This window comes from Erigeron canadensis, chromosome 8, assembly GCF_010389155.1.
Source record: "Erigeron canadensis isolate Cc75 chromosome 8, C_canadensis_v1, whole genome shotgun sequence".
Lineage (NCBI taxonomy): Eukaryota > Viridiplantae > Streptophyta > Magnoliopsida > Asterales > Asteraceae > Erigeron > Erigeron canadensis.
In genome coordinates this window covers 42186426-42198964 of record NC_057768.1, presented here as the reverse complement: position 1 = coordinate 42198964, position 12539 = coordinate 42186426, and the positions used below count along the sequence as shown (strand labels likewise).

The following is a 12539-nucleotide window of genomic DNA, read 5'->3' as shown; positions in this document are numbered from 1 at the left end:
ATCCATCCATCACTCAAATCATCCAATAAGTATAATCGATGAGGAAGATACGAGGAGGGGAACAAGATATTGTAAATAATTTGATGAGCCTTATTATTCTAAGATATGATGATTTTTCATCAACATCAACATCACAATTTGCATGGACAGCCTTTGTAGCAGCTTTCTTTGTTTTTATCAGTCTCACTCTTTCCATTTTCCTCTTATTCCAACATCTTTCTGCTTACAAGAACCCTGAGGTACGTACGTATTATGTCTCGTTGTCTATATTATTTTTTTGCCTATGCCATACAAGTTGTTACACACATCAGCCGAAATCTGGTATATATGCTTAAAGTCAAAGGAGGATAATATGCCGAAAGTAAGTTAATTTGATTTTTTTTATTTTTTTTTTGCTAACGTACAGGAGCAGAAGTTTTTGCTAGGTATCGTACTCATGGTACCGAGTTATGCCGTTGAATCTGTAAGTGACGACTTCCGTTGCTTTTGGTTTAGCGATCTGCATTGCACTGCTAACTACCATCTAGATCGGTATTCATTTGTATTACTGGAAACACTAAATTTGCAGTCAGTTAATTATATGGCACTTTTATAATGCATTTATGGTAGATTTGATTAACAAACTAACTAGCGCACCTAATAAGGTTTTATATATATCAACTGGTAGATGGTTCGAAAGAATATAATAAAGACGTGGACGCAGATGTTATTTCATTTGCCCGTGTTTTTGATTCATGTACTGGCATTTTGGATTGGTAAAGAGATGATGGTATAGATGTTGAAGGTCTATATTAATGCTTTGGATTATCGAAATAGCCAGATTTTAGCTAACGAATAGAAGCAAATTTAGATTTTATACGCAATGTTTTCTTTGAATAGAAGTCATGTCATTACCCTTGTGCAGTTTGTGTCGCTATTGAATCCAGCAATTAGTGTTCAAGTTGAGATACTGCGTGATTGCTATGAAGCTTTTGCAATGTATTGCTTTGGGAGATATCTTATTGCCTGCTTGGGTATGTATGTGCCATCTTAAACATGGGTGTGTTCCCTAAGAAACAAAATTTATGAATATGAAATGGGGACTTTTGTTTCATTACTGTTGGCAAAATAAGCTTGGACCAAGGGAACAAAGCAAGTAATTTCAACTAGTAATTTAAGGAAATGACAAATTTTCCGTTCCTGTCTTGCAAGGGGGTGAGAAGAGGGCAATTAACTTCATGGAGAGGGAAGGGCGTGCAGGTCTAAAAAACCCCTTGCTGGACCAGAAATCCGAAAAGGGAATCATTAAACATATTTTCCCAATGAATTTATTTTTACAGCCATGGCCACTTGGTCAGAGAGTTTATCAAATAATGAAAGCTGGAATCGTACAATATGTGAGTTTTCTCATCAGCAAGAAATGTTATATAGCGGTTATTGATTCTATTATCTGTATGAAACAAATTAATGTCGATAACAGATGATTATAAAGGCTGTTACATCTGTTTTAGCTGTCTTTCTTGAAGCCTTTGACGTATATTGTGAAGGAGACTTCAGATGGGATTGTGGGTGAGACAGCAGTTGATAATCTTATTCTCTTTTTTTGGTAAGACTCGAGTGTTAGACTAATTTTCTTGCTAATCCATGTAGGTACCCTTACATGGCTGTTGTTATTAATTTTAGTCAAACATGGGCTTTATATTGCTTAGTTCAGTTTTATGAAATCACAAAGTATGAGCTGTCACATATCCATCCACTGGCCAAGTTTCTAACATTTAAGTCAATTGTATTTCTAACTTGGTGGCAAGGTGTGGCCATTGCCCTTCTTTGTTCTTTTAAGTTGATCAGAAGTCCAGATCCCCAAGATTTGCAATTTAAATCAAGCATTCAGGATTTTATTATTTGTATCGAGGTAATTTCGTCATTTGGGTCTACTTACAATTCGTGTATAAGAAATTTTTTTCTCATGTTGTTTTGAAGTTTAACATGTATTCGTATTTATTCTAGAGCAGATGGGGATTGCTTCTATGGTTCATATATATGTGTTTCCCTCAGAACCATACAAGTCAATGGGAGACTTTTTTATGGGCGATTTTTCGGTTCTTGGAGATTATGCATCTTCTGACTGTCCTTTAGACCCTGATGAGGTTAGGGACAGTGAGCGGCCCACAAAGTTACGTCTCCCACAACCTGATGCCAATGTGAAGAACAAAACCGCCATCAGAGAAAGTGTGCGCGATGTTTTTATTGGTGGTGGTGAATATGTAAGCTTTGTTAACATAATTAAGAAAAAAGTTATTTTCTTGCCATTATCTCCATTATTAGTTGACAATATTGTGTTTTAACTGTTTGATACAGATTGTTAGTGATTTGAGATTCACAATGAACCAAGCTGTTGTACCTGTAGAGAAGGGGATTACAAAGTTCAATGAAAGACTGCACAAAATCTCTGAAAACATCAAAAAGACGGATAAGGATCATACAAGGGATGACAGTTGCATCAAAGAACGCAGAGTAATACGTGGAATAGATGATCCCCTTCTAAATGGAAGTTTTAGTGACAGTGGGGAGAATAAGAAAAAGAGGCATCGCCGAAGTTATACAAGTGTAGAAAATGTTGGTGAAAGTATCATTGACCAAAGCCTGGGGTTTGGTAGGTACCAGGTTCATGGAAGTAGGTGGGTTACTAAGGACTAGTTGCGTTAATTAGCTGGAAAACGACCCTGTAACAAGTTTTGGAAAAACACTTCTAGCGATATGCAACCTTTTGATCTTCATAAAACATGAACTAGAGGAGAGCTGATTATCAGAGGTTTATCTTCTGCACTGGTAAAGCTCCCTTTGTTCGTATATTTTGGTGATGATGGCACTCAAAAGGCATGTAGCTTGTTAATTATGTTTTTTCATTCAGGGTTGAGATAGAGTAAACTGACAGTATTGTATATCTTGAGGTCTCGGGGGACTTGATTGCTACTATTTGCAGACCAATATTATTCTTTTGACTTTTGTCGTAAATTGTGATCAATTGGAAGATGGTTTGGAGTTGAGTTTTGTGTCAAGATGCAAAAATGTAGGCTGCTGGATCCTAACAACATTTCTAGAAATTTTGCAGGTGTTCAATTGGATATATATTATACTGATCTATTTGGTCTGAGTTCCATTTGCACAATCCAACTTTAAGTGATTGAGCGTTGTGTTGAATACCCGATTGGTTGTTCTGGAGGTATCCATTATAAACAATCAGAGTCGACTGATGAAGGCTTCCTACTTGTAGAAGTTAGAAAACAAGGCTAACGGGTCAAGTATAACATCTACAGTATATTTCAACCACCCGTAGTATGCTTGTTGTCTATGTAGCGTCTTATTCTTTTAGTAAATCACCCAACATTGCCACTCCTAAGAGTCGTTTGTTACTTCTGCAAGACATGTTGATCAACATGTAAGCCTAATTATATATCGATATCTTGGACGAGAACCTCCAACACTAATGGCAGTGATGGAACCAAGGGGTCCATTTTATTTTAATAATGGAGGCATCTTGCAAGTCTTGTCAAGATTATATGATTATACATTTTTTTATGGGCGTCAATATGCTTCCAAGTAAATTTGAACATCACGAACAATAATTCCAACCAAGCCGCTTGCAAAGCATAGAAGCTAAACAAAAGATTAAGAACAATGGGCAGTGACCATACAACAAAAGCAGCACCAGAACAGAGAGATCCATACACTGATCGAGGAAATGAAGTATATATACAACATAGTAGATCTTCATACAACTAGATTTTAGACCCGTGTCCAGTGTGATATTAACAATATTAGATCTTCATACATTTAAGTCACAAAAGCTTACAATTTAAAAAAAAAACCGTTTTAAGTGTTATACTTTGCAAGTTGTAGTACAATAATTATAGGTTCCTCACTGTCATGATTAGCCTAGACATATTGATGGAATTGTTTGTCGTAGTCATTTCACAAGGCACATGCTATATATAATAATTTCTCCATTATAATATATTTTGAAACAGATGTACTCATAATGTAATATTATTAGGAAAAATAATTAAGAATTGAAATATAAACATATTTGTGATCCCGAACTTGACATTCAAGTATATGTATTTAATCATGATGCGCGTTCATAACACGCATATGTTTATTTTTAATCACTTGTTCTATGATAATATGATAACAATTAGGATTGTTTTTATATTTTTTATAACAATTAGGACTCTTCTAATATTTGTTAATAAGTCATTAGGTTTTCAAATAAATATTTTTTTGTAGAAAATATTTTATATATATGTTAAAAAAAATTTATTTAATTAAATGATTGTAAATTTTAAAAAAATTTCTTAAATTGATGACTAAAAATAAATATAAATTAAGTATTCAGGGCTAAAAAGTGTAAATTATTGATGTAAAAAAAATATGTAAATTAATGAGACTTTTCTACAAATTAATATAAATATTAATATAATAATATATTTGGATAATGATTATTAAGATTTTTAATTTGTAGTTTATCTAAATGATGACATCATCAAAAGTCAATTTGATGAAATCGAACGATGTGATTGATTAATTAGTCATTAATTCAACTGTCTTATAGTATATATTTAGATTTAGATGCCTGGATTTAATATATCTGTTACACTACACTTGATAAAAAAAAAAAAAAAAATTATGTCTTTATAATATGGGAAATGAAACCAAAATATAAATGTGTATCGAAGTGATATCCAAGTGTGCAGAACATAGAAGGTTATGAACAAAAACAATCTCTTCTTTATGGTCTCAAACAAAGCTAACATTCTCCGCCATGGTGTGCATCCCGATACTTCCAAATGTACATAACAGTCAGGATAAATCCTGCTAATGCTCGTCTTCATTATTACAATATATTTGTCCATCCATCTGATTGATCAACGTTAAGGATTCCATGTACGTTCCAAGGAAGAATGACCGTATATTACCATAGATCCCAAGGCTCTTAACATTCCCATCACAATCAACAAAAACCAACTCGTTGTTTTTCAATGCCAATACCACATCCCCATTCACCCTAAACCCTACACTCCTCCTCAACAAACCAGGTAATCGCACAACACACATCCTTTCCCATGATCCAATTACACCGTACTCCCTCATAACCCACACACCACACGATTCCATCCCTTTCTCCAAATTATACACCATCATAGCAAGACACCCTTTTCTCTCAGTAATCGACAAATTCAACACATTCTGACAAGTTAAAGCATCTGGCAACATCATCTCAACAAACAACTCACTTACCAAATCAAACGACAATATCATACTACAAAACCGCACCTCATTGATCAGGTGACTTGAGTCATGTCCCTTGTCACAAGCAACCCAATGTATAATCCCATTATAACAAACCTGAGACCATGATACTAAAATTGTGCTACGTGGATAACTACCATCACCAAAAGGCATTCTCCAACAACCTAAACTAACCGAAAAAACCTCTACAAATGGTAACTCTCTAACCCTTATTGAACTTGGTATCGAAAAATCATTCAAATACACAATTTTAACAACCTTAGGATCACTAGTCATGGGACAAACACCAAATCCTAATACAGTCATCATATTATAAGGCGAACCCTGTTCATATTTCTTAACCGTAACTTTAACCGATTTTCGTATAGAGGGATTCCAAAGAGCAACCATATGCATAGAGTCAAATAAATCATCAGTTAAACAAAACACACCATTAGAATAGCCAACAATCCTATTCCTATGATAAGCATTTGTGCTACTTATGCATGGGAATTTAATGTTACTAAAATGTGAACCAAAGGTTTGGTCATCTTTTCCTAGAATATATTGTTCTGTTTTATGAGTTCTATCAAAAAATCTGATAATTAGAGATTTGTGCCTGTTGGTTTGGATGTGAGCAAGCATGAAATGATGGGTTGTGATAAGGGAGTTCCAAGATTTGCAAACCGTACGGAATCTGAGAATGGAAATAAGAGGGAGATGTTTCAGGATTTGGATGTGTAGGTCGTGAGGTAAGTTATCTGACATTATTATTATTCTTTATTTTTCTTTTGAAAAAAATGGTGAGTTTGTGGATATGAAGTTTGTATAGATATTTCTGAAAAAAACAGAGGAGACGAAGTCGGTTCCGCATGACGTACGTTTTGGTACGCACAATCAGTACCAGCATGGTGATGACACGTACAGATATTTGAAGGCTCGCCTCGATGATCCAACCAAAGAATTTTATCTATATACTAAAAACATAAATTAAAATTAACTGATAATTATATTTATAAATATATAAGGGAAAGTGCCGGCGCATTACGGAGGTGAGATGGTAGGGCTGATAGGTGATAAGTCATATAATGTGATAGCCAAATGCTTTATTCGTACGGATTCCGCCTTCGCATTTAAAAATTCGTCGAAAGTATATCGAATGATATCTCTAATGAAATAACATGAAATTTTAAGAACACCCATACAATTTTTATAATTTATCGATATATGGTTTTTGAGATAAAAATTTTTGAATGAATTAGAGGAAAAAATGATTTATGGATGAGAAAGAAAAAAAAAGTGAGTGGTTGAGATTTGAAGAGAGAAGAAAATAAATGGTTGAGATTTAAAGGTATTATAGGTATATTAGCTAAGGATGTTTAAATTTTTAAATAAAGAAAAGGGGTATTTTAGGTACTTCAAATCATGAATTGAGATTTTCAAAAAGGGCAAAATGCTTTATAAGATAATATAGATATATAAAAAAATAGTCCGATTACAAATGATACAAATAAGAAAATTATAATTTATAAATATATATGATATAACTAGCGAGGTACCCGCGCGTTGCAGCGGATACCACTAACAGAGTGCAAATGAAAGAAAGAGAGCGAGGGAGAAATATATTGAAAGAGAGATACGTGTGTGTGATTGGCTACAAATGAAAATGAGAAACTTTTTTGTGGGGGGTAATTTAGACATTTTCACCTATGTAACTTTTAACAAGGGAGCTATTCTTGTTAGAATGTAGTATAGATAATTACATTTATATTCATAGTTTATGATAATATTAAAATAATAATAATAATAAGATTACAACTGATACAAATAATAAAATTATAACTTATGAGTATATATGTTAACTGATATTAATAATAAGATTACAACTGATACAAATAATAAAATTATAATTTATGAGTATATATGTTAACTAATATTAGTTTTAATATATAGAATATTAAAGCTTTTATAAATATAACGACGAAACCTTTTGATGATGATTATATGAGTTGGAATATAAATTGAGAAAAATAATTGATGATGTTTAGGATATGAGTTGAAATATAAATTGAGAAAGACAATTGAAAATGTATAGAAAAATGACATGTATGCAAAATGCTTAGTTGTTATGACAAAAGGGTAACCACATAGGACTTGGACTATCCTCTCTTAGTTATAGATAGAAATAGGGACAGAGATACTGTAAGAACCAAACTCATTGAACTAAAAGTCATAAATTTTTATTTTTATTTTTTTTTGTGCTGGCCGTAAATTTATGGTCCAGGACTGTAAATTTACGGCTCAATTACAACTAGCCGTAAAATTTGCACCGTAATTTGCTCTTAGATTTTTTTCGTCCCTGTTTGAAAACAACTCAAAATTGCAAGGACCGCAAATTTATAGCCCGGGGCTGTAAATTTACGGTCCCATGTAAATTAATGGGTCGTAAATTTATGGTCAGGGACCGTAAATTTATGGTCTGACCTGCACAATTCCATTTTAGCCAAAAATCAATATTTCACTTTTCATGCTACAAATTCTTTAAACCAAAACACCAAAATGAGTAAAATCATATATTACAACATAATTGATAGATCCAAAACCTTAACCATTGAAATATACATTAAAACGACCAAACGGGTCATTCGCCCAAAACGATCTTTCAAAGCAAAACGATCATGTCAACCTTTAAACACCATGCGACCCATTTGCAAATCAAATTCCAGAAATTTTATCCTAACATAAGTTAAACCAAAAGAACATTGTATCACTAGCCATCATAGTTATTAGGGATAGTCTATCAACAATTACCCAAGTTGCCCACCTTCAAGCCAATATTCTACAAACTCCAACTTTAACTTCACTTGATCACCTCCTTTTCCTTGCTACTACCACTACCTATAAGAAAATTTAAACAATTAAAATATAAGCAATTTGCTTAGTGAATACATATGAATATGATAAATATCTAACTATACAAAACCAAGTGCATATAACAATTTAAGCCATTCACTTAACAATTAAAACAACAACAAACAAATCATGATCATGTTACTTCTACTTGGCCAAGGATATATGCTAGTAGGTACCTCATCATCTACTAGTCTTACACAAAACCAAGGTATGCTAGTAGGTATACCATCATCTACTAATCTTACTCAATTCAACATACAATTGGGACATAAATTTATTCATCTATGCCCTTCATATCACAACTATGGACACATACATATGTACTCACCTTGATTTTGGCTATTTGACAATGTATGGTTATTAGACTCCACAAATTGATCTTCACCACCTATACATAATTCAACATATTTATCTTTATGTGTTCAATAACTCAATTCTTTCACAATCTATCTAACTAATTTCAGCATAACTCTAGCTTCATGGTGTTTGGCTTATCCAAAACCTTCTAAAAATCAAATTCTCATTGTAAAGCTTCATACTATATCTACTAGCCAAATACCACAAATTGTAAAGTTCTTACTATGGGGTTTTTTTCATTATCAACATACTTTTTCAATCAATCAATTTCTCAATCAAATTGATTAGGGCTTTACTTGAAAACCTTAAATAATAAAACCTCCAATTTCTATGATTAAGAACCCTAATTTAATAAAAAGAACTAGAACTAGGTTAAGAAAATAAATACCTCAAGAATTCAATAATTTAGACTTGAATCAAAATTCCCTTTTTTTCCCCCTTTTTCTCTCTAAAATTCAGCCACCACCATCCAAAAACACAACCTTAACTTTTCAATTTTTGCTTCTTGAAGATTAATGATTATTATTGTTATTGTTAAATCACTTGGAAGATTGATCGAAGGGATTGAGAAGAAAATTTGTTTTTGAATTGAAAGGATTTAGAATGTGATGGAAGATTAAAGCTTTTAAGAGAAATTAGACTAATGATTTGTCAAGCAAAAGTGGCTGGGCTATTCCCCCCTTTGCCACGTAAATAAAAATATAAATGGGTATTTTTACCCGCTATCCACTAAAGTTCCAACTAAATTAACCCCTTATCCCAAAACAAAATACTAGGAAATTAATTTAATGTTAAAACTATAAAAAGGGTTAATTTTCTATTACCTTAAAAATATTGGGTTGTTACAGATACGTTTGTTTATTTATAATTTATTATATTAATCTTTAAGTAAATTGTAGATAATTATATTTTTTTAAATGGATAGTATATAAACTAAAACATGAGTGTGAGAACGTGAATTAAAAAACAAGCTGTAAATATAGATAGAATTCTTCTCTATCGACTTGAAGCTTCTAGGATATTACAGTAACTCACAATTCTGTGATTTAAAGTGTTATGATTGGATAAGTAGTATATATTTTGGATATGGAGGTTAAGCGTTCGATTTTTATCTCATGTCAAAAGTTGGAGGGTCTTTTTCTACCATAGCATCGCTACTTCAATAAAAATAAAGTATATCTACATCTTACATCTTATATATACCGTTGAGTTATTGGAACTCAAAACCCGTAAAAGACAACATTGAAAAATAAAAAGTTTCTTCTTCACAACTATATATGTGATTTAGTACTTGTAACACTTTTTTTTTTTACCTTTTATACTTTTTTTTTAGATGAAATCGGCTCAGATTCTTCTCTCTTTAACCATTATTCTTTGTTTCTTGATCATTTAAGATCATCTTTCTACCATCCTAATCATCGATTAATAATAACTCAAAATAGATATCATATAGCATAAAATATGTGTTTGTATGTAAAAGTATGATTATGATGTCTACAATAAACTACTAAACTTAGGTTCCGGAGATATATACTGTCTCTACAAAATTTACGGGTTTGCTAATGACAATCTTATGAAATGTCGTTATTAATATATATAAAATAGTTGTACATCTACCATAACATTTATCAGGGGTAGACTTTTGATAACATTTATTAAGGGTAGACTTTTGATATAGAAGATACTATTCCTTTATGCATGCTCACAACAACCCGCACTTAAAGTTTTCCAAAAGTTATTAATTGGATGGGTAGATTAATTTAATGCGTGTTCTTTCTAGCTACGGGGTTAGTTTCATGTATAATGTAGTCTAGACTTCATGGGTTTATAATACTATTATATTTATATTTATACTCCTTTATAAAGATTATTCATCTCATAAAAATAGAGTGTGTTATACAATAGTTATATGCGAAAGTATGAAATTGCCCTTAATAAACATCTCATATGGAAAGAGTTATTAGAGATTATCAAATTTGCCCTTAATGAATTAATTTAGACTTTAAACTCTTATTTTGCTAATTTACAAAGTCCTTATCTTATAAAATATTATCACTATTATCTTTACATCAACTTACATAACTTAACACCAATTGTCGATATCATTATCACCCGTCACCAACACCACTAAATCGTCGTCGCTGTATTACGCGGATACCATGCTCGTATATATATATATATATATATATATACATATGCATCTAGCATAGGTTTTTTAAGAGCTTTAATACATAGACTTATGCAGGCCGCTTAATTACATGATTATATGCTCATAGCCTCATACATTCTTATTTATATATATATATATATATATAATGTTAAATTTGTTCACACTTTTAATTACTATGAATAAATTAAAAAGTTTGTCACGCTTTTATATGTGTATGTGTGTAACAATATGAAGAACTAAAAGTGTGTAAATTAATCCACACTTAAAATTGTGATATTTTTAAAAGTTCACATTTTTTAGTGTGAATTTTTACATTTAATTTGTTACACAACATTAATTTAACTACACTAACTAAATATTTGATGTGGACATATATAGTGTGATAAATTAAATATCACACTAAAAAGTGTAAACTTTTATATCACAATTTTAAGTGTGAAAATATATAGTTCTACACACTTTTAGTTTTCTATATTTTTACACACAACACACATAAAAACATGACATATTTTAAATTTGTTCACGCTAATGAAAAGTATGGACAAATGTAATATTATTTGTAGTGATATGAATTGCTTGTTTACTTGTGTGTTTTACATGTTTGAAAGTTTATATGTTTCTCTTTTTTGACTTATATATATCCTTTATAGCTGTATATATTTTCTGGACACTTAGGCGTAGACATGTGTTTAATTTACTAAATTAGTTACTTCATCATGATTTGGAAATTTCCCAAAGTTTTCATTTCTTATAATGTTTTCATTTCTTATAATGTCTCTATCTTCAAGTTTAATCATGCCGAGTTGCTAACACTAAGATGATAAGACGAAACGATATTATATAAGTTGGGTTGTAATTAATCAAAAAGCATATATGCATCTCCAGTGATTGATAAGAGGACATGCTCTAACTAGAAGTGATACATGATCTTTTGAATTCTAGCAGATATTTATTGATCATTTATTTATAAAGTAAAAATAATATATCAATCAACGTGTATAATTTATAGAGGGTCCTCCACTTTACTCGACCAATCATAACCCATATAAATAAAAAAATTTAGAAAAAAAAAACATGTGCAAAATATTTTCCATGGTTGTAACCCCAAATTCAGTCCTACCACATCAATTATTGTGGTTGGTTAGCGTATGTGTATATAGTCGCTTGTCTTCATCATTTATGAATTCATATATGTAACATCAATAAATAAATAAGTAAATGGTACCACTTTAAAGTTTTGGAATCGACATTTTGTATTTCTTTTTAGCCACATGCATGTCCCCGAAAGCACCAAATGAAATGTCCATTCTATGTTGCTATGATGCATTATTATAGCATATTGATAAAGGACATGCATGTGAACCCTCAAATGTACAAGTTTTAGTAAATTTAACAATTGACGATCGAGTGATCGACATGAATAATATACTTTAAAAAACAAACTTAAGAACATACACGATGCATGTACAACGGACCTGTAGCAGCTAATTAACCAACCGTATATAAAGTGCTTAGGGTCATCAACCTATGATCGTGTTGACACTAATACTACAACAAATTTATCCTTTATACGTATTTTGTTATATGCACTCATAAAAAATACATAAAACTTTGTTAAGTTGTTTGCATTTAGAAATATGTACAAATGATATACATTTAAAAAATACGGAAAAAGTTACAAATTTCACACTTAAAAGTGTAGAAAACAAGTTTACGCACTAATAAATATATACAATATTATATTTGTATGCACTTTTAAATGCAACGATCATTTCTTTGCAGGTGATTTATACGCACCGTAAAGATAATTTCTTCACACTTTAAATTGTGT

At 31.4% G+C, this 12539-nt stretch overlaps 2 protein-coding genes across 2 annotated transcripts; one reads left to right on the top strand and one right to left on the bottom strand.

Annotated features, from left to right (window-relative positions):
* The first annotated feature begins 38 nt into the window (after positions 1-38).
* Positions 39-2696, top strand: LOC122610894 (protein LAZ1-like). Its single transcript, XM_043783850.1, has 8 exons — positions 39-239; positions 407-463; positions 905-1013; positions 1192-1376; positions 1460-1548; positions 1630-1891; positions 1992-2243; positions 2338-2696. Exons 1-8 carry the CDS (start codon positions 39-41, stop codon positions 2674-2676), a joined length of 1494 nt encoding a protein of 497 aa, XP_043639785.1. The 3' UTR covers positions 2677-2696.
* Positions 2697-4635: 1939 nt separating this feature from the next.
* On the bottom strand, positions 4636-6039 carry LOC122580635 (F-box/kelch-repeat protein At3g23880-like). Its single transcript, XM_043752904.1, has one exon. The coding sequence runs from the start codon at positions 6034-6036 to the stop codon at positions 4855-4857; it is 1182 nt and encodes a 393-aa protein (XP_043608839.1). The 5' UTR covers positions 6037-6039; the 3' UTR covers positions 4636-4854.
* Positions 6040-12539: the final 6500 nt, after the last annotated feature.

What these genes read in the sequence shown, in the direction of transcription:
- LOC122610894 (XM_043783850.1), top strand. Translation starts at nt 39, where the DNA reads ATGAGGAAGATACGAGGAGGGGAACAAGATATTGTAAATAATTTGATG. An exon ending in GACTTCAGATGGGATTGTGG is followed by an intron (nt 1,549 to 1,629) that starts GTGAGACAGCAG and finishes TAATCCATGTAG; the next exon opens with GTACCCTTACATGGCTGTTG. An exon ending in TTATTGGTGGTGGTGAATAT is followed by an intron (nt 2,244 to 2,337) that starts GTAAGCTTTGTT and finishes TGTTTGATACAG; the next exon opens with ATTGTTAGTGATTTGAGATT.
- LOC122580635 (XM_043752904.1), bottom strand. Translation starts at nt 6,036, where the DNA reads ATGTCAGATAACTTACCTCACGACCTACACATCCAAATCCTGAAACAT.